The 22,285-nt window shown below is 38.1% G+C and overlaps 1 protein-coding gene across 15 annotated transcripts in view; it reads left to right on the top strand.

The window, feature by feature from the left end:
- LOC119741028 (ribosome-binding protein 1-like) overlaps positions 1-22,285 on the top strand; it is a 39,246-nt gene that overhangs the window by 11,429 nt on the left and 5,532 nt on the right. Inside the window, exons 9-23 of one of the 15 annotated variants that reach the window (XM_038216603.1) lie at positions 799-903; positions 1,483-1,634; positions 2,159-2,270; positions 4,405-4,500; positions 4,652-4,684; positions 7,177-7,269; positions 7,760-7,840; positions 8,502-8,597; positions 8,836-8,928; positions 9,713-9,772; positions 10,585-10,800; positions 11,999-12,910; positions 15,856-16,023; positions 19,369-19,443; positions 20,449-20,501. In XM_038216603.1, the coding sequence (XP_038072531.1) occupies positions 799-903; positions 1,483-1,634; positions 2,159-2,270; positions 4,405-4,500; positions 4,652-4,684; positions 7,177-7,269; positions 7,760-7,840; positions 8,502-8,597; positions 8,836-8,928; positions 9,713-9,772; positions 10,585-10,800; positions 11,999-12,910; positions 15,856-16,023; positions 19,369-19,443; positions 20,449-20,496 (2,340 nt within the window). In that variant the 3' untranslated portion in view covers positions 20,497-20,501. The remainder of the gene's footprint in view (positions 1-798; positions 904-1,482; positions 1,635-2,158; positions 2,271-4,404; positions 4,501-4,651; positions 4,685-7,176; positions 7,270-7,759; positions 7,841-8,501; positions 8,598-8,835; positions 8,929-9,712; positions 9,773-10,584; positions 10,801-11,998; positions 12,911-15,855; positions 16,024-19,368; positions 19,444-20,448; positions 20,502-22,285) is intronic. The other 14 variants (XM_038216602.1, XM_038216604.1, XM_038216606.1 and 11 more) reach the window with 14 other exon arrangements.

Raw genomic sequence — 22,285 nt, forward strand, 5'->3', positions numbered from 1 at the left:
TCTCGGTCACTGACTCCAAATATTTTATTTCCATGTCTATTTTTTCTGATGAAGTTTTGAGATGTGCATTTGACCCTTCTAGTGGGAAATCAACATGGTCAATATTCAGAGCAATGTCAAATCCATTAATATCCTGCAGGTCAGTTTCAGATGAAGGGATATGAAGTGTTAAAGTAACTGTGTCACACAGAGAGTCACTGCACAAAGTACAGCAGTGTGGAGAGTGGTGGATCATGACCGAAACTGCCTGCTTGCCCCGAGCTTAACCACAAACATGACAAAAGAATTGTGCAGGAATTTGAAGTGTTATCCATACTCCACAAAAGATTACCTCAAAGGAATTTGAAGTGTGGGTGCTACATGTAAGTCTATGGGCAAAAGTGGTTTTGCAACACTTACAAGACTGTGATGTGAAAAAGACTAGGGAGGTTGATATTGGGTTTGCTCTTCACCAACATGTAAAACAAGAGTCAGTCAAAGGAAAAAAACAAATATGGAATTTTATTGACGTCATTGCAAACAAAAATTTATTGCCAAAACCATTGGAGATATTTATTATTTATACCACAATGATGGTGTACTGGTCTTGCCTTGCAAATTGGCTTAAATTGTTCAACATTTCTTTTACAAAAATGCTCTTCTGAGAACACAGTGGAATGCTTCTGTTCTTTCATGTTACAACCGGAACATAAAAGAATATGACAGGTGTTTGTGTATCATATGATGTGCTATCTGCCCATCATGAGACAGAATGTAAAAGTTTGGCGTATAATACTCATCTATCCATTCTGTTTTTAGGATCATGAGAAGCAAAAGATGAACCTTGAGGGCGCTGTTAATGATTCCAAGGCCAAGTTGTCTGAGCAGGAGAGAGCATGCACCCAGAAGGATAAGGAAATGACGGTGAGTGACTGTACTGTCAACCATCCAAACGTTTTGATACAAGCATATTGCACTGGAGATAGGGCAAAAAGCTTTGTTTCCACCCAACTATATCAACAGGGTTCAGTGTGCAACCTTACCTTTGTAGTTAGTAACAAACAGACAAAACTCCGGGAATGAATGTGTAATCACAGCTATTTAAGACTAAGCTACTCATTTGGTTTGTTCTGTTTGATGCAATATTTAAAACAAAGGCACATTTTATAGGCATGAAAGGTTTGCTATTTAAAATAGGATTTCCTTTTTTGTTTACTTTCATTTCCTATTATTTTCACCAACTTCAGTATTCTGTACGGTAAACATTTCACCATCGGGGATCAGCAAGACACATTTTCTCCAACATTTTTCTGAGGGTCAAATATCAGGCCTGAATTTAAAATCTGACATTGAATAAACAGGATACAAATTAAAGTATTGTTCTTGTTCTAAAGCTAATTTTATTTGCAACGGAAATTTGATTTATAAGCCTTTGCTCCATCATTGTATGTATACTTGTATGACAGATATTGTTCCTCTTCTTTTTCCCTTCATCACTTGCAGAACCTAAGAGATGCCAAGGCCTCACTGGAGACTCAGCTTCAAACCAAGATGAAGGAACTAGCTCAGGCAGCTGAGGCCATGAAACCCAACGGTGACATGGGTAGTGATGAACCTAAGGAAGATGTCGTCTTGAAGAAGGAGCATGAAAACATGTAGGTCATGTAGGTCTAAGAAAAGAATGCCCTGTGTCAGGATTACTTGGTTTGGCATATGGAAGGCTCGTTAACTCACTCACTCGTCGACAAAGACAGCATTGGTCCATCACGCTGATCTCCTGTGCCCAGGTCTTACAGCTATGGAAGAAGCTGAATCCAATTCCCATAGATGCTTGTGTTATTGCTAGGCGTAGCCAAGTAATTTGGACATATTTCCCTGTAATTAACAAAACCACGTGTTGACCTCGTGACGATGGAAAGAGCACAGCGTGCAAACCATCAAGTCACACAACGATTAACATGGTTCTATCACCAACTTTATGCTTACATCATATGTTTGTAATTGTTTGGTGATATTTCAACTTTTTGGAAGCAAGGTAAATGTAGCTTGAATCGGTATCATAACCCCCCCCCCCAAAAAAGCTCAAATCATTTGGGAGGGGGGGGGGGGGGGGTAAGCTTCCAGTGAGGATGTACCTATCTTGATTCATCTATGAATCTGGGTTTTGTTTCCTTCCCAGCATGAATGAGAAAGAAAAGGCCTTGGCTTCGCTACAGGGTGAAATCTCATCCAGAGACGAGGAATTGGAGACACTCAAGCAACAATTAGAGCAGCAGAAACAACGAAATAATGTAAGTAGCTACATGTACATTCAAAGAAATATAGAAACAAGACAATTTGACTCAAACTTACTGGGTGAAGAACAGTTTCATGACCTATGTGGGTCACTTCCTCAGATCTGAATGGGCAGCTTGAAAGGACGGGTGATTGAAGAGGTGTTGCGATCGTCCTTTTTGCTCTGTTAATCACCGTAACGTAGCATAGGAGAATTTTGATTGCTCAAGCAGTGCCTATTTCAAGCATCAGTCCTTTCCTGCCGCCCATTCGGAGCCGAGGAAGTGACCCAGATAGGTCATGAAACTGTTCTCCACCGAGTAAGTTCGAGTCCAGTTGTCTTGTTTCAGTATTTTGTGGAATTTACATCACCGGGATGTCTCAAGATCTCCATCAAGTTATTGAAAGTAGCTACAATTGAATTTCAATCAACGTTTAAACCCGGGTCAAATTCAGGAAGAATTTGGTGGGTCTGCTGGACTCGTCTTTTCATACAGGTACTGTCATAAAAGTTCATCTTTGGCTTTTGTGAAGAAGTCGTTTTGTCTTCATGGTTGCTGTATGTTAAAGGGTGCATCAGAGAAGAATCCAACACATTGCAGTATGTTGAAATGCATAGCTTTTGTGGGATCATATTCATTGGAAGTTCTTTGTCATGGTTGCTTTAAGGGTGCGGTGTGTTCTTAAAGAGAGTTTTAAAGAATGCATCAGGGGGAAATAATTTCTGTTGTTTAAACAGAGAAAATCTCTTTTCCAATTCAGTTTGAATTCTCAAAGCAAAATTGTTGGAGAATTTGGTGGTTTATTTCAAAGGTGTAATAAATGTATTTGGTGAACTCATAAAATGTGTGTGCCAAGTGAAGCAGCAACTTCATATCATTTGATTGTTATTATCCTCCTGATAGTTTGTGGGTTTTTTTACTTCGCAAAGTATTTGCTAACACATGTAATCTGCTTAGCAGGTTATGAGAATCATGGATTTGGTGTTTGGTTTCATAAGTAAATTACGCCTGCAGACAGACTTTCATTCTTAAAAGAAATGGTTCTTGCTTTCGGATGCTTTTTTATTTGGCAATGTTTTGCCTGTTATCGCCGGTTATTAAGTACTTATACACTATCCTGACCTGTATAGAAAGTAGAGAGGTACATGTACAGACAGGTAGCCTGGTAACTCACACAACAGTTCTGTATTCAACACAGCCAAATCAAAAGACTATCTGTTCTATACATGAAGCTGATGGATTTGATCAGATTCAGGAGGGATTTGTTCTGTTGCAGTTTTGGATTCTGTTGTATAAAAACTGCAAAATGATTGCTGTAATATGTTGTTGCTGATTTCTGGTTCTGCTCGTTTAACCTTACTGTCTTAAATGTGTCGTTATTGTCTGTTTAGTCCTTGATTGCAGATCACAATGCACTCTACCCTTCCTTGATAACAGCTGCCTTTAGCATTAACAAACAGGATTGTTTTGTTGGTATAACTAACATTGAGCCTAACCCTAATGCCATAGTAATGGGTACATGTTCCCAAAGCCACAAACAACGTTTTTAATTGGGACTACATGTATGCATGTAGGATATTGTAATGAAACATCCAAATTGCATATATGTACATGTTCATGATGTACATCAGATACATGGATTTCCCAGACGGTTTTGCACAAAATGTTGAGGAAATAATAAAATACAGATTCTTGCTGAAAAGTTCAACAATTATGAAGCACAATCAGTACATCTACAGTGTATTTGACAAAAGCAATTGCAAGTTTAGATTAATTATTTGAGAAAGAATGATGATCATTTGTTTATTCTGCCCTTAGTACTTTCAAACCAAATGCATCCAGTAAAATGTGCTTATAACTTTAAAACCCTTCATTGTTTTAAAGGGTCCACACAATACCATTATGATTCTGTCATTGTGATGCAAATCTTGAAAGGTTTGAAATGAACTCCATTGTACATGTAGATGTCTTTTAGTGATTTCATGTTTTGGTTTCTGCACCAAACACTTCACCACGGTAATGCTTCTTGGGTACCAGACAAAAGGAGAGCAAATCACATAAAAAGCAAACGAGCACAATTTTTTTTTTTTTAGTTTCATCATATTCCTGTCTGAAACGATGCATTTTATGTATCCATCCAAACGAGCAGAAACTTCAGGAGAAAAATTGGAAGGCCATGGAAGCCCTCACGGCGGCCGAAAAAACAAGCCAGGACAAAGTGGCCCAGGCGTTGGAGAAAGAGAAGGTTAGATGATATCTCATGTAACAAGACTGTCTGTGGCATGCTGTACCTTGCCTCAATGCTAAATGTACTCAAATGCTTGCTACCAAAACAAAGCTCTAAGCAAAGTCATATCAGTTTATATTTTTGTTTTGTATTTGTTTTATTTTGAAAGAGTCTTCAAGAAGTTGCTCTTTGGAGCCTCGAGGTAACGCTCAGGTCATTTTTTTAAGGTTGTTAGGGATCTACTAATTCCAACATGGTCACATGGTTCATGGAAATGTGTTTTCTTCGGTAGACTTTGGGTTAATTACAAAATACAGACTTCCCAATTATTAGTGCTGCACCATAATTTACACCATAAAATACTAGTTCAACTAAGTTTGTCAAATGTGGTAGTTGGTCATTTTTCTAATTTGTTTTATCCTGTAGTTGTTTTATTTTCTGAATAATGTTTTTGTTTACATTACATTTGTTTTTTTTCTTCAGAATAACCTATTAATTAAAAAACACCAAACGTGCATTCATTTCCTGAGTCAATTTCCTGTAGTTTTATGCCAAAAAAATCTTATTACATTGTTGTTCACCTTCCTAATCAAGAAAAGTTAAGAAAACACCAGCTTATTTTCAGCTTCCATCTTTTGTAAGCACACGATCAATAAAATAATGCTACCTATACCGGTACATGGATGATGGAACTGCATAGCATCTCCATTTCACAGTTCCAGAACCAGTTACATATTAAATTGAAATGTGCTACACGTATGATGCGTAAATTGATGTAACGTGATTTTGCTCTGATTATTTTTTTAGCATGTGCTTGTCTATCATTCTGCATGATTCAAACTTCTGGGTTTTTTTTAATGCTAATTGTAACAATACTAATTGCGCAAATGTTTTATTTTTGCTCATTTGTGTCTTGTCTAACCCTGACTAAAAGTCCCTTTTCTTTGCTTGGTCTGTTATTTTAATCACTATCCTGTGCAAGGATAATCTGAACAAGCGAAAGAAGATTGACAGATACAATTACTATATGATTGGTGAATAAGGGAATCTGGAACCTTCAAAATAGATCCCCACTATCATATTGGGGTGCCAGAGAATTAAGAATTCAGGGCTTTAAAGGTTTGAGCACACATCTACAGTGTACCTGCAGATTCAGTAACCAGGCATGCAAATTTTCTCGGATCACCTGATTTCGTTGTTAGCTGTGGGAAAGCAGCTCTACAAGTACTCATGTCTCTCCATTGGTTGGTTGGTTGGTTAGTAACAAACTTCACCGAATGCCTTGTTTGGCAATCAATCACCTTGTCCCTGAGGCCCTCGCAACAACATGTGCTTCAGGTCTCCACTGACCAGAGCTACCAATTTATGCAGTCAGGGAAACTTGGGTCACGAGGTCACTCATTTCGCATTGGGGCTAGCACTGTACTGCTCACAAATTGGGTATTCCACATGCTGTAAAACACTTCATGCACCAACTGACGTTCAACAAAGTAATCTGAATCTTTTCAATTGACAGTCATGACCACGTGAGTAGTTGTGCATTATAAGAACAGACTTTTACATCATGTACATGACTTATAGGCTACAGCAGGTCTACATTTGGGCTGCAGCTTCCGAGATCATTTCGAGCTTGTTCACTTCACAATTTTGCCAATAAAAAACACTGTATAAAGTCTTGTATAAAGTCTTGTATAAAGTCTTGCATAAAGTCTTGTATAAAGTCTTGTAAAGCTTTGAATTTCCTCTTTTTTCTTGCTTCCCAATTGCAAGCCTGAGTAATAGATAGAGAAATCATTTGTTGCATTGACGATACATGTACATGTATTCTATATAATTCCAAAATACAACTGTTTTCTAACTTGCTTTCCTTAACTGATCTACATGTATGTATGTTGTTGTCTGTCATTTTGCGCATTGTTTTGTTTTATGTTTCAAGAAATCTCATCTAAACAGTGTTATGGGTTGATAACTCTTTTGTCAAATTGTCTGAGTATGCTGTTTATTCTTTTGATTTTAAGTTTGATTGAGAACTCTTAATTAAACTCTAAATTAAAACCCTTGCATTTCTTGTAAAATTTTGTATAGTTTTAAAATGAAAATTTCTTTTCCCCCTTTTTGTGTTATCTCATGACAAGTCTCAAAAAGTGGCTTGCACTGTAACATTCCAAGCAGAGTATTTGTGTAAAAAAGAACCTACATTATAAAACATTCTAATGGATATGATATTCAGTCAGCATCACAGATACAAGTACCGGTAGTTGTTTGTCCATTGCCTACATCAATAGGAAAATTGACATCATAGGAATGATGTCAATATTAGTGTCTCTGCAGTAAGCTAGAATTTTGTTTTCCGAATTTGGTAAACTTCTGTAACCAAATTCACATCAAGGGTAATCGCTAAAGTAAAGCTAATCAATCCTTGGTACATGTACATGTTGAATAACCATTACCATGCATTAAGTAAGGAATATCAGCTTGTGTGCACACATGCTACATGTATGTACTTGTACTTTATAAGTGCAGAATTTTCTGGCAACTTTTTTCAAGTCGGTTATGTTGGATGCAGAAACTGTTCAAGAAAAATACAAAAAATGTATCTGCAATTTCAGTAGCACGCCATGATACTTCTTTGAGCTTGTAGCCTTGTGATGGATGACAATATACACCTTTCTTGTTTTTACTTGTCTTAACTAGGAGGAGCTGGATGCTAGTTTATACAAGGAGAAGGAATCATCCAAGGGTTTGCTGATGAGGATATTCCCAGACATTAACGTGGATTCTAGTCTTGTAAGTATTCATTTCACATCTTGGCGTAGTATCATAGACATGATTAGCAAATTTATGTGCTGTACAAAAAACAAGTCCTCAACTAGTCGTAAGCAATGTACATGGAAGACGTTTTGGCCGGTAAAGTATATCTCAACTATAAGCCGTTGTGTGTCTTCAAATGCTGCAGAAACTTCACCCCTAAAAATATCAGATTTGTTCCATTTGAAATTGTTTCTCAAGCCCACCTTGTGATACGCAGTCCTGATCACAGTGCAGTAACTTTATAGTATTTCCACATCAGGAATGTTTGCTTTCAGCCACCAATTTCAACTAGGAAAACTGATTAAGTCTGTTGTGCCTTTACAGAATCTTATGATAGAACACAAAGGACCACGGATCGTGTGCAATTTGGAAGTGTCCGAGAACATTATGCAAATTGAAGTGGATAGTCAACCAATCATAAGTCTTTGTCATTGGGAAATCATTCTACTCATGACTTTCTTTTCAGGGCTATGAAGACTGGCTGTCCACATTTGAGAAGAATGCCTTGAATTATCTTGCCGTACAAAAAGCTTCCTCAGGACTAGAGGTAAAAGGGGAATATTGTTCTTTTCTTCCAGAGTATATGCTTTCAATTCATTCATATCTAGAAATGTCTTACTAAGTGACTAATCATCAAAGTGTTTGATAATATAAAACTGTCAAGTGTTTATAATGTGTTCATATAATCAGTGGCAGTGTCTTTTTATAACCAGCACCTGCTTAACAGATGAGATTGCTTTGAAACAGTTGCAGATGATTGCCTTGAATCGGAACCATTGTAGGTCTTGTAAAACTGTTACAGTACCCGGTAGTAATGACAGTTACTCGGTGAACATTATCATAAATCTGGAATAACATGACAAAACACCGCAAACTGCGATACACCAGAAATCAAGTTCACTTAAAAGTTATAATTTTCACCTTTCAGATCCATCTGTATTTCTGTGTTCTACAAATTGCTGTGATAAACAAACTTTAAATGTGCATGGATACCAAGAACATCTGTTCTTCCTTTTGTGTTGAAGATTTCAAGTGAAGAAAGGTCCTTAGTGTGAAATATGGCGTAACGGTAACACAGTGAGACTCAGCTTGCTTGCACATTGTGGATTTGTGCATTGGCATTCAGATCAAATATTGCCTTGCGTAAAACCTTTAAGATTTACACTTTGAGTCATAGTTTTGATAGTTTTGTTTATTTCTTGTTCTAGGTCGCTGAGTTGTCTTCCACCATGTCCAGTTTGGAAGAAGAAAAGAAACAGTTAGCCAACCAATGTCAACATTACAAGTCTGTGCTCAGTGATACGGTGAGCAAATACAACACTTTGCAATTGGCTGACAAAAATGGAGGGTCTGGTTCCAGCAAATCACAAGAAAATGTGTATAATTGTAAAATTGTTCAGATGTAGTACTATGTGAGTTTGGAGTAGATGGAATGATTCTATTTGTTTGTATTTAATATCAGTCAGAATAATAGGAGTAACCATACATACATGTACATTACTTGTGAATATTTCTATTTGTACCTATTGATGGCATCCACAGGAAGGAATCTTAAATAAACTGCAAAGCAGCGTAGAATCTGAGGAGAAGAAATGGCAGGATAAGATGTCAATAAAGGACACAGCCTTGGCACAGGTAGGTCAAAGGTCAATGTCAAGGAGGTTAACAATCGGTGAGGTCATTGCAAACGTGAAAGGAATGTATGAATTGAAAGAAAGAATGGAACATTCGCTGAAGTCCAACAAAATATTCATTAGTGGGGGTGCAAAATGTCTTTTATTACCAAAGATTAGCTGCATCACTTTCATTTGTGATTGACTTACACATTATTAGCAGCAACACAGTAGTAATACGTGAAGGTACCGTTAAGGAGACACGTTATCGTACTTTCTTCGCACGATGGGAGACATCGGTCATTAGGGAGCCATTTTCTGTCTCCTTAATGTCACATCCCCCCCTTTAGAGGCAAAATTTTGCTGTTGCAATTAGATTATGTTTGTTGCTCGTTGTCTAATTAGTAAACATACCGCAATTTGTGGGACAAGGGAATATTGGGTTAGGGCACATTGAAGTTTGAAAAATTTTGTGCACAAGTCTATGGGAATGTCTCCCAAACGACCTATTTCCCGTAATTATAATAATTGTAATAATAATGACAATTTTTGCCAAAAATGGTACCTTAGGGAAGCATTCCAAGAGACCTGTGCACAAACAATAACCTTCCCACAACCCCATTTGTAAATGCTCTCCCGCACTCCCCATTAATATACTATTCTCAAGCTAGACTAAAATATCTCTCTAATGACCAATTTCTCCCTGATGTAAAACAAATGACTAGAAGTGTCTATCTAAGGAACCATCTGTTAATATAACAATACTATAATACTAACAATATTTGTTCATGTTATTACAATGACAGGCTAAAAAAGAGATGGCATCACTACAGGACCAAACAAAGCAGTTAGACCAACTCAAACAGGTGTGATTTCCTTGTGAATACTCTGTGTAGATATATACCCTACAAATAATTCATATCCATTCATTTTTGGGAAAAACTTGTCATACTGGGCCACCACTTATATTCTGTAATATGACCTGAAAAGTACCGAAAGTTGCAAATCTGATGAAGAAACACTGTTTAAGGAGTGCAAAAATTCTTTGATAATACTTTAGAATGTTCTGTCATGGCCCATAGACTTTGTGCAGGAGCTCTGAGTGGTGGCCCAGTATGGATTTTTTTCCCATTTTTGATCATGTGAATTGATTTTAGCACAGTAATGTATAAAGTGCTCCAACGGACTCACAAATGTATCACTTTTTTAAGCACAAAAAAGTAGAGGGCACTATGAATTTAATAAGAGAATTTGGTGGTGTTTTGTTTTTTCTTTCTGAAGCCCAATCAGTGCCGAGTACAATTTAGAAAGACTAAGTCAGTTCGGTATTTCAAATGTGCACAGCTTTTTCAACTGGGTCACAGGTCATTCGGGATAATCCAATGCTCATCAAAGGTGCATGAAGGCGTAACAGACGTTTGCATGATGCTCGTGCGTTAATTACAAGCAGAATGGGCATTTGCGTAACATCGTGTCAGCAATTGATATCATAACCTGTACATCTGGCTTAACTACTGTTTCTTTTTCATGAAGCGTTATTTTAAAATTGACATACAACCCATTTCAAACTTGTAATAGTCTGAGCATTAATAATGAATCTATATCAAGTTCTTTACGAAGTACAAAACCTCAAAATGTACTGAACTCCTAAAAACTCCCCCGTCTATTGATATTCTAGGCATCTGAGGACAATAAGAGATTGACCAATGAGCTAGGAGCAGCTCGGACCAGCCTGAGTCAGATGGAGAAGGAACGTTCGGCCTCAGCAGCTGAGTATGAGTCTACTTGCCGTGAGTTGAAGGATGTCCAGAATCAACTCCGACAATTGATGGAGGAATTGAATACAGCCAATCAGAGGGCAGAGAATAGCGTAGATGTTGCAGAAATGCAGAAGGTATACAAAAGTCATTGAGTCTGTCCATAAGCATGTGGAATATTACATGGTTGGATGATAGACATTTGTTTTAAAGAGGTTGTGGAATGCTCGAAGACATTTCCGTCATTTGTTCGGGTATATGTAGCTTAAGGTGTGATGAAATAAAAACGACTATTGTGTCTGTCATGAAATGACTACAAAAGGTACTTTTGAGAGCTGTATTCAGGTCCTGTTTCGACCCGAACGTGCAGTTTGTGTAAAAGTCGTCGTTGGGGGCAGCAAACAAAACAGTAAATCGTGACGTAATAAACAGGACTCGTTCATACTACGCTGCATCGGGAGTCCTGTTTATTACGTCACGATTTACTATGTTTTGTTTGCTGCCCCCACAAATTGCACGTTCGGGTCGAAACAGGACCTGAAAAACGGCTCTCAAAAGTACCTTTTGTACTCATTTCATGACAGACACAATGGTCGTTTTTATTTCATCACACCTTAGGCTACATATAACCGAAAAATGACGGAAATGTCATCGAGCATTCCACAACCTCTTTAATGCAACTTCTTGCTACTTTTATTTGTGATCTTTCACTCCAGAAAGAGTGCTGAGGCAGCCTTTTCATGGGGACAGATCTTTTTTTTTTATGAATCTTGTTGCATTGAAAATGATTCCTCCAACAATCTGCATGCCTGTGGTTTGAATCAAAAACGAATATATTACATTTTTAGCATCGATTTAATTTTGATGGGACTATGAATGTTTTCTTCACACTTTTTGCATATTAACATGCATATGTGTATAGTAACTGCTTTTGACAACAATCGATTACTTCTAAAATCTCCCAACCCATCATTCCCAGCTCAGTTTACCTTGCAGTCATAGTTTGTCAATTTGTTGTTCAAATGTTCTTGTAGGGTTGCAATTGTGCAGATAAATTTCAGGAAATTTTAGAAATATGAGAATTGTAGTCGATGAGAAATGATAAGATTTTTACAAGGGTGATCATCAGAATGAGATGGTACTTGTGTCCTCATTTTAGTGAAACTTTACAGAGACAAATCGTGATTTGTATTTATTTAATAATTTCTCACAATTTAATACCGGTGCCTTGATTCGTGTGCCGTTCCAACAAATTTTGCACTGCTCTAATATTTTTGCAACCCTACATTCCTACATGTACATGTATGTCATGATTTAGTCATCCTTGAATGCTAGGTGAAAGCCACCTTAGCCGCTGAACAAGAAAAGAGTCAGAAACTATCGGCTGATCTCGAGGAGGCTAACCGCACCAAGGACCAACTCCGCAAAGCTTCCACTTCCAGCCAGGACATCTTACAGCAAGAACTGCAGACACAACGTTCCTCCTCCCAACAACTCAAGACAGAACTAGCCAGTACCAAGCAGGATCTAGAATCAGCCTCCCAGAAGCTAGCCCAGTCTTCAGCCCAGCTCCAGACCTCCCAGCAGGGACTAGTTCAGTCTCGGTCTGAGATGGAAGAGCTCAAGCGAAGCAACTCCAGGCTTGAGGAAAACGCAGAAGCTGCTGCTAAGGCAAAGCAAGAGACTGAGCAGAGCCTGGCTGCTCTCAAAAACGACCTGGTGGCCGCAATGAGAGGGAAACAGGAAACTGAGCAGAACCTTGCATCTCTGAGAGAGGAGCTGGATGCTGCCACAAAGAAGAAAGAAGAAAATGAACAGAGTCTTGCATCTCTGAGAGAGGAGCTGGATGCTACCACAAAGAAGAAAGAAGAAAATGAACAGAGTCTTGCATCTCTGAGAGAGGAGCTGGATGCTGCCACAAAGAAGAAAGAAGAAAATGAACAGAGCCTTGCATCTCTGAGAGAGGAGCTGGATGCTGCCACAAAGAAGAAAGAAGAAAATGAACAGAGTCTTGCATCTCTGAGAGAGGAGCTGGATGCTGCCACAAAGAAGAAAGAAGAAAATGAACAGAGTCTTGCGTCTCTGAGAGAGGAGCGGGATGATGCCACAAAGAAGAAAGAAGAAACTGAAGAGAGTCTTGCTACTCTGAGAGAGGAACTAGAGGCATCCAAGATGGCCCCACAGGAAGCCTCAGAGGCTTCCAAGAGACTCCAAGAGAGTGAAGAATCCACCAAGACTCTCCAGAAAGTACGAGCCTTATCCTATCAATATTGCTTTTTTTTTTTTCCGCAAACTGGAAGATGATAACATCACCTTGGCTCACAAGCTTTGATTCGATCGCAATAGACTTCATTCTAACCCCCAACCCATCTACTAACATGTCACGATAAATTTCTCACAATCTTTTCTGTCTTATAGCCCATTCTATTCAATGTCTACCTAGACTTCAAATGAAATCATGAAAGAGACTGATCTCTGAAAGAATCAAAGCTTCTGCCTTTCAGATCTTTTTCCAGTCAACGGATAAGTCAGTGTGTATCATCCGCTTTGCCATGAGCAAAAGTTATAGACGTTGCACATCTGCACCAAAATTCCTGTCTTTGCGCGCTTCACTCACTGTGTTTCTTTTCCATGCTATTCTTTTTCTGTTCTATGCTTTTTAGTTTGTTATAATCTTCTTTGACTTGCCACTTTCATTTGTTATTTCATGACCACATTCATGTGTATAGCAGTGTGAAAATAAGTTGCCCAAAAAAGGCAAATCCTCTGTACTTTTCAAAGTTTTATCACCGCTTACCATTGCTGGAGTAGTGTGTGCAAGGGCAGCTTCCAAAGCAAAATGTTGTGTTTATGGTGTACATTGTACATCAAGAACATAGAACCAAAGTATGCCTGAAGAGGATAGGTCCTTGACTGACTTGCAGTTCTCAGTAGGACATGTGGATAATGACACACCAAGTGAGAGGAGTTACAAAAAAAGATATAGTATTTAAAGCCCTCAGTAAAACAATTGAGAGTACTGATGTATACTATAGGTTAACCTGTATATGTGCTTGTCGTGTGAAAAGCTGAAGTACATGCATTAATGGGCGAGTAAGTGTTGGTTGTGATTGAAATCCGTTCTGTCAGAGAAAGAAGTACATGTAGTTGACTGGACAGACTCAGAATGCAGCTAACAGTTCTAAAGCAAGCAAGTTTTGCTGACTTGAACAAAATAGTAGTGTGAACATTCTTTGCTCAATTGGCAGAAATGTAGTGCTTATCTGATGTCTGTGTTTCTCCATTCCTTTTTTGCTTGATCATAGAGAATCCATTGTTGCGTTATTTTAAAGCCAAACAAGTATCAGTCTTTATTGTGCTTGCTACTTCTCATGGTCGCCATTGAATGCAAGTGTTTTGTGGGCAAAGCGGTGCTAAGAAAAAGGCCCATGCATGCCATTTTACAATTGTGATTGGCTTCAGTACATTATGAGATGTATTTACCAGCTGTTGTATTACAAAACACTACATTCAAATTGACCAATCACAGTTTTAGTCCTGATTTGGGAATGAAATGACGTCACGATTTAGTAAAGTCGATTGCGATTAGCTGAGGCGCGAGATCACTTAAATCTGCATGCTTTGACATATCAGACATTATACAGAGACTTGGCTCCGTGGATATATTGGGTGATACTCAGACTAGCAAGCATGCTGGGATAGTAAAACGTTTCCGATTCTTTGAGAATAATTCCTAGTGGAAACAAGCAGTTCCAGAACTGTTGCTAGTGGAACTGGCTGTTTTCAATTTAACCTGCAGATGGATTGCCAAATGCAAACTAGGTTTCCTTGGACACTCTGTGTAGGAAGACAGCGTGATTCCAAAACTGAACCAGTAGTGTTCTCAGCAGGACATGCCAAGCATTTGGTGCTTCTTTACACAGGCCAGGGGGTGGAATATTTACCTCACAAACACCAAACAACTTTATAACATTTCTAACATTAATCATTTTGGATTCTTAATTCCTACTTTGTCATATCTTACAAACATGTAACTTGTTGTATGTAGAGGAGAAAACTGCAAGAACATTCTGTTAAGCATGATGCCTTTATAACAAGTACATGTATGACAAGCACATTGCATGCAATTCTGCAGTATGCTAGTCTCACAGCACCATGTTGAATGTGTGAATCTTGTAGTTTTCATGAAAGTGCTTGTCACTGATTTCTATTTTCTTTCACCATGGAATCTATACCACAGTTTACCTAGCTGTTATTTGCATGTTTTTTTTTGGTTGGCATTGGTTCTTTTAATCCGCCATCATATTTTTACTTTCATTTGCTAATTGATTTCCTGTTAAAAATATTTTTGAATAGTGCTCATGCTTAAGAAATGTGATCATTTCATCATGAATTATTCTTGGTAATAGTAAGAAATTATCTTGTATCAATGTAAGTATTAAGTGTAAATCCTTCTCTGAAAACAATAAGAATTTAATGTCATTTTAACTTAAACTAATGGAAAGGCTGTGTGAAAACCTCATTGGTGTTTGTGAATTTAAAAAAGATCGACGTTAGTAGCCATAATGATTACTGTGGAGATAAACTATTAAATCAGCAGTCATCAGGGGAAGCCCTGTTCAGTACCCAAAAAAATGGGTTTTTTAGCCTTCAAATAGAGGTTTTCATATGGCTTATTCCAAATTAACATAATTTGTTTTTTAATATTGGACATATTGGACAAGTTTGACTGATATTATGACCGTTAATTCTTCAATTAATCCAGTTTTGAAGTAATGTACATGTAGTTATCATAACCATGTCAATACACTGAGCAGGTAGTTGGTGCACAACAGCAAATCTGATTTCATGACAAAAGTGCAAAAAGTCATCATTGGTTTCTCTTGAGAAGTGTTCTTTACAGAATAGTTAATTGCTTGTGATTTCAGATTTGCAATGCCACACTAACCACTGAAGTTACTTGATAAGATACTGGATACATGATGGACCAGACATCTCATAAGAAAACAATTTCAAATTGCCAATTCTTTTCCACTTGTGACAACACAAAATTATTATTTAATGCAGAAATCTATAGATATACATGTATTGGTTAATTTCAATTTAACTGCAGTTCCACACATAATCTACTTGTAATCTTAATCCTAATCTCTTTATAATCCCCTCCTCCCATTAACCCCCTCTCTCCCCAGGAGATTAACACCTTAAAAGAAAGCCTCCAGAAGGAGAAAGGATTAACCAAGGACCTAGGCACAGCAGCAGCCAAACTGCAGGCTATGCTCAAGAAGACACAGACTGTATTGGCTGCAGAGAAACAGACCGTTGCTGAACTCAAAGCTAAAGCTGGCATAACACCGGAGGTGTGTACAATTAGTTTCTTTATTTCTGGTAATGAAACCAAGGATTCTACCCCAAAAAACACCTGTGGCTTGCAAGCCAGAGGAAATCCTTGATGACGAGATGATAAAAACGTTCAGTTTTCAAAAATTGTGGTTGGAAAACCACGGCCACAGAGATAGAAGACAAGAAAAGGACTTGACACAATTCCAACCTAACACAAGAGGTTAACAATAAACTAAATTGTAATGTTTAAATAGCTTTCCATCATCAAAAATCGCAAAGCGTTTTACAATTATTCCCCCGTTCATCAGTCCACAAGACCACGCGACAGCCGATATCAGCACACATTCCGTCCTCTACCCTCACAGGTACCCATTCATACTCCTGGGTGGAGAGAGGCAATTGTAATAAAGTGTCTTGCCCAAGGGCACAAACACCATGTTCCATGGTTTTACTCACTCTTACCCACCAAACCATTATCACACAGACATGACAGATGATAACAGAAACAATCGTTGAGCACAGAAATATTCTTGTTCAGTTCTGAGAAAATGTATTGAAAAGGCATCTTGCAGTACCAACCATAAATGGATATGTTTAAAAAGAACATAAACAGATGTACCGGTATACACATTTTTATGCTCAATGCATGGAATTTTCCAACTATTTGTAAGACTAAGATTTGTCAATGAGTTTTCAACATTTGTTTGTACACTAGAGGTAGTCTTGTAATGTCAAAAAGAAATCCCAAATACAACATGTGAGTGAAATATAGAGATTTATACTTGAAACAGATTCAATCCAATTATGTGTGATAATGTGAAGCATCAATAAGATTGGTGCCAAATATCCTAGCACACCTTCATGACTATGGTGACCTGGATAATTAACGTTATTAACACGTAATTGTCCAGTGCTTCATGTCATGGACTTACGAAACGGAGAATATTGCCTAGTAAATGTATTAGAAATAACCTGCGCGAGGTATGCAAACCAGTCACAATTGGTATAAATCCTATGAAATGTTAGCGCTGGTACTATTTGATAACTCTTATAAGCTAAAACCTTTCTGTGCTCAGCAATTGTTGTGCTCGACAGTTCCCCACAAATGACATTGACACAAATGACACAAGGACTAATGACATTGAAACCAGGCATACTTGCAACCCTTTCCTCATGCATGATATTAGAATAGCCATTTGTTGTGAAAAGTTGTGCAAAATTCAAACAATCTTCAAATACTTTCATTCCCAAAAAAGCAAGTTCTGAATACCAACATACATGTGGAACTTTGCCTGGTTTGAGCCAAAAGGGTCTTTATGTAATTTTTAATACGGACTTACCTGTATCCTAATATTGCACCTAATATGCATGAAACAAGTAGCATTATATTGGTTTGGAATGCCCTGTCAAATCTCTTCCCCAACTAAAATTTAATCCACATGTTAACTTCCACAGTGCATGCAATCCTTTACTTCTGCACTCTCAGATCATAGTAATGTTAATTACGGGTGCATGACCAACACTACTTTTTGTAACAAAAATGTCAAGTAAACTACAGCAAAGTGTTGTGTAAAGGAGAACAGATGGCTTGGGGAAAAAAGGTTTTTAATGACACTCCACCGCTCTCAAGAAGTGATGGAGGAAATAAGTCGCAGACTTTGGTAAGATTAGACAGAATTCAACATCTGTAAATGAAAATATTGTAGACCCAAGCTAACTCATGCATGAGATTTGGCAGCAGAGTTTGAAAGAAGCACCTTTTTAGCGAAAAAATAAATAAATAAAAAGCAAGCTTTCATTTGCAGAGCTATTAGGTAAGATAACTAAACTGTTGGGTTGAAGATTCTGTCAAGAAAGATTTATATTGTGAGCATTGAAGTTGTAATTCCTTTGAAATATGACAAGGTGAAATCAACTTTCAGCTGAATATGAACAGCTTTGTTTGGATGACTTCATTCCATGGTAATAAGTGGCAGGTGCTAATTGAATGAGGAGCAGTGTTGAGACAATGATTGACAAGTTAAATCATAACATGTTGCAGTTCAAAAGTTTAACTTTGTTTCCCTTACTAAATCTGAAAATGTATCCTGAAATCGAACAAATTACTTACATTCTTATACCAAAGCCTAAGCCTGTTATAATCATAGCAACATTCGGAAATGTAAGCTTTTTTTTTCTTCTGTACTTTCAGGAGATGTCACAGCGTTTCATTCTGTGTTATGCAAAATCTATCTATCGCCAAACTAAATGCTGTGGCATATACATTAACAGTCATTAGAAATTGTGGTTTTTGTTTTGGTGTTGTGCTTTTTCCTATTTGTTGTTATTGTTTGTCTGACCAGCCATCCTCCCCCAAAAAGATTTAAAAGAGTGTTATGTCACAGAAAACCATAGAAATCTTACACTTATCTCAAGGATACCTAATTGATATACCCAATATGTACGTACAAATACCGGCACCGGTATGTATCTATTATTGAAAGTAAACATTATGATTGCTAAATGAGTATAGTGTTAACTCATTTTACAAAAACATGTAGATCTGTACTTAGCAATATTGCACAATCATTATTTCCAATGTTGATTTTGTTTTCTGTTGTCCTAGGTAGAGGGTAGCTAAAACAAATGCACACGTGGCTGCATCATGCATGGTTGACTTTGGCTGCACACAAACAATGCATGTTGGGTTTCTGGTGATGCAGACACATTGGCTTATTTTGCCAGAGTTGACTGTGCAGAGCTGCTGAAGAAAGATATTAGTCGAAAAGTTGTTTCGAAAAATAAAATCAACACCAGTGGCTGAGAAGAGTCGTAAAAAGTTATGCAGTAGTAAAAGACTACACGTACACTTGTACAGTACATTGACTCCCTTTTATTGGATACAAATGCCAATTTTGTAGACGCCTTTCATTAGAGTTTCCCAAACTGCGGCTTTGTTTCCTCTAAAACAATTTAAGAACCTTCAATACTGGAACCAAATTAATACATGCTTTCAACAACAACTGGCTTTCAACAACAGCTGGCCTCATATGTCCAGAAAATGGACCCAATATTGAGCCTGTGTCTCTGATGTCACTGACCTCAATTCATTAACCTGAAGCTGTAGCCAAAGCTGCAGATGAAGACATTGTTTGGAAAATGCCCCCATGACTTCACACCCACTCAGCAGCTCTGCAAACTGGTCCCTCGTGTTTTCTCAGAAGCCTAATATTTACCTGGGTACCAGTGGATTGTGGCATGTCGGTGACTGGGTGCATAAAAAAATTGGGGAAGCTGTGATGAGTTCCCTAACCTCACTGGTTTACATTCTTCTCTGTTGCCTGTATCCCCCCTCCTTGTTTTTTTCTCCATCCAATGAACAGCAGGCAGAGATAAATAGCTCGCTGACCGACAGTCAAGTTGAACTTCAACTCTTAGATGCTGCTGATGATGAGGAGGTATAACACACCTGCTTCCCAAGCACACCTGTTTTATTTGCTTCTTTTCTTTGCTCTGATGTGAAAACAAAGAATGCCTGAGAAGTGCAGTGGTTTTGAATAGAAGAAAGCATTGAATTGTGCATGGATTTATTGTTTGAGCCCAGAGAAGTTTCAGTAGAGAAGCATGAGAAATTTCAATCAAGAAGAAGTTGTATGCATTCTGCATGAGTATGAATCTTCTTGAACCTTACATGCAGTTTGCCCAATCTCAATTTGTGGCATACACAAGTGAACCGAACACATACATACCGGTATTTGACTTGACACATTCTTTGAATGTGTAGTCATTATTGACATTTTTAATGTTGTTTTGGCAGAGACAGAAATTGGCCACTGAGCTGCCACATTGGATTCAAGACAAAATGATAAATCCAAGCATTCATAAAGCCATTCCAAATATCCATCATCATTGCTCTTGCATGGACTTCTCAGGCATTCCTATGCTTTGTTTTACCCCACTGTAGCTTTAACCATTCATTCTGCTGTCGGACTAACCACATTTACACAAATGTAGATAGAGAAATCCTTCAAGTTAGAGAGTCTGATAGTGTGATCCCACAGGATCTTTCTCCAAGGCATGTGTACACGTGTAGATAGATTAGTTTCTCCTTGGTGACAAAAGCTACTTTGGTGCCCTTCCATAAAAATAGAAAATTAGGGGGGGGGGGAAGGGAAGTACGGGTAAAATGAATAAAAATAAACTTATTTGCAGCTTTAAAGTTTGGAAATGGATCAAAGGGGTCTATGTCAATTGCATTTTGCCATGATCTGAGTCCTATAACGGGGGTCATTCAGGGAGATGTCATTCAAACTTTAGAAATCACTCAATGTTTTCCAAGCCTTAGTAAGGCAAATATTATTGAAATACGTATAGATGGTATTTCAGTGTATTCATTTCAGTTAAACCAATGATCCAAACATATACATTGCTGCCTACCGTTGTCTAACTTCTTTTTGTTTCAGAATGGTTCGTGGTGTATTCTAGATCAGAGCGGTGATGATATCATGTAGTGTAGGTGCATGGCCATTAGCTTTAGTGTTTCATTGACCCTTTTTGTTTTCTTTTTATGCAGCTTGCATCTGTTTGTATGCACAGTTACTGTTTTTAGATCACAGTGTCGCTGTTGAATTTAAGCTTACACCGCACTGCTGTTGCCTTGTTGGTTCTCACCAAATTTTGTTGATTGTTTGTTACTTCAGTTTTTTTTTGGCTTTGTGTTTTTCATGTCATGAAACATGAAATATTTGGCAATGAAACCCAAAATGACCTGCACATACCATGAACAGTCAGGATCGATCTGTACTCGTTTCTCGTATTTAGAAGAAATCCTAGTTTAAAAGGGTCGTATCTCTTTGTTTTCATTCAGGAAATGTAACAAAGTTACCCTACTTGATTTTTCTGCACTTATTACGATAGAATGTCTTACAACCATTTTCTTAGCACACGCTACACGCACATTAGCTTCACATTAGTTAATGGGGTTAACATGACACCTAATGTTTTCCAGTTCAGGACTTTTAAGTACAAAACCAGCAACAATTCCAGGGTTTCGAACCAAGCCCATCATTTGAAATCAATTTCAGAACTGTCAAACATCTGGAAAAAAACCCAAATGTAACATCGTTCAATGAAATATGGATGAAATTTTGGACTAGATCCATATCTGCCATGGTTCATGAATGGTTCATTTTTATCCTATGAAGGGTACTGATTCACTGGTAACCAGTTCTTCAGTGTTACCGGTACATGTGAGTGTACTCGGGGGTATATATAGCCTTGGTCAAGGCGTTAGTTGTTATTCATCCCGGCCGTAGCGCGGTAAACGATATCCTCGCTAGCGCTATGCATGCGGTGCTAAGTACAGCGCGAACAGCGACCTCACGCGGCCATCAATTCTATGCAAATCAGTTGGACCCAATCTAGCGCCTTGGTTTAATCGTCGGCAAAAGCTTATGTTTTCCTTTATTTTGCGCTGGATTTCTAGCGCACGACCTCGTATGCAAATACAGATAAGTGTAGGCGGGGCTAATATGTGGAGTGTCCAATCACACCTTGGTAAATCCGGACGTCATCAAATTATTTGCAGCTATTCGCCTTTTGCGGACATGACAGGAACCACAGTTTCTGTGCATTGGTGCCGTGTGCAGAGACACACAACGTGTACGTGTATGGATTATGTACGGTGCCACGTTTCACTATGCAAGTTTCCACGCAACGATCGACCAATAAGAAAACGACATTTAAGGTCAGCTAAGGCTATTAACATAATGAGCACCACCCCCAAAACCTCACATGGACGATTGAACCAAGGCGCTAGATTGGGCCCAACTGATTTGCATAAAAATAGTGGTCGCCTGAGGTCGCTGTTCGCGCTGTATTTTTGATGCACTGCATGCATAGACATATGACTGCATGCATAGCGCTAGCGAAGATATCGTTTACCGCGTTACGGCCGGATGAATAACAACTAGCGCCTTGACCAAGGCTAGGGTATATACCTCAAGGTAATATCAGACCATTTGCATTTAACCAATACAGAAGACACACTCGTATGGTGGAGTTTTTACTTGGAAGTCACTTTGTACCACTCAAAAGATTAATTATATGTTTTAACACTGGAAACGGTTATCTTTTAATTAAATAATACAAGTGTTTCCTGATAATTGAGAAATTCCCTAAATACCAAATAACATGTAAAGAGGCACATTGGTCATTAAAGTCTAGAGCTTAACCAAAATAAATTAATACCATTTTGGTATTAAACAGTAACTTTGAAAAATCGGTTCCATTCCAGTCTTG

Source organism: Patiria miniata, unplaced genomic scaffold (assembly GCF_015706575.1).
Source record: "Patiria miniata isolate m_02_andy unplaced genomic scaffold, ASM1570657v1 HiC_scaffold_5, whole genome shotgun sequence".
Classification (NCBI taxonomy): domain Eukaryota; kingdom Metazoa; phylum Echinodermata; class Asteroidea; order Valvatida; family Asterinidae; genus Patiria; species Patiria miniata.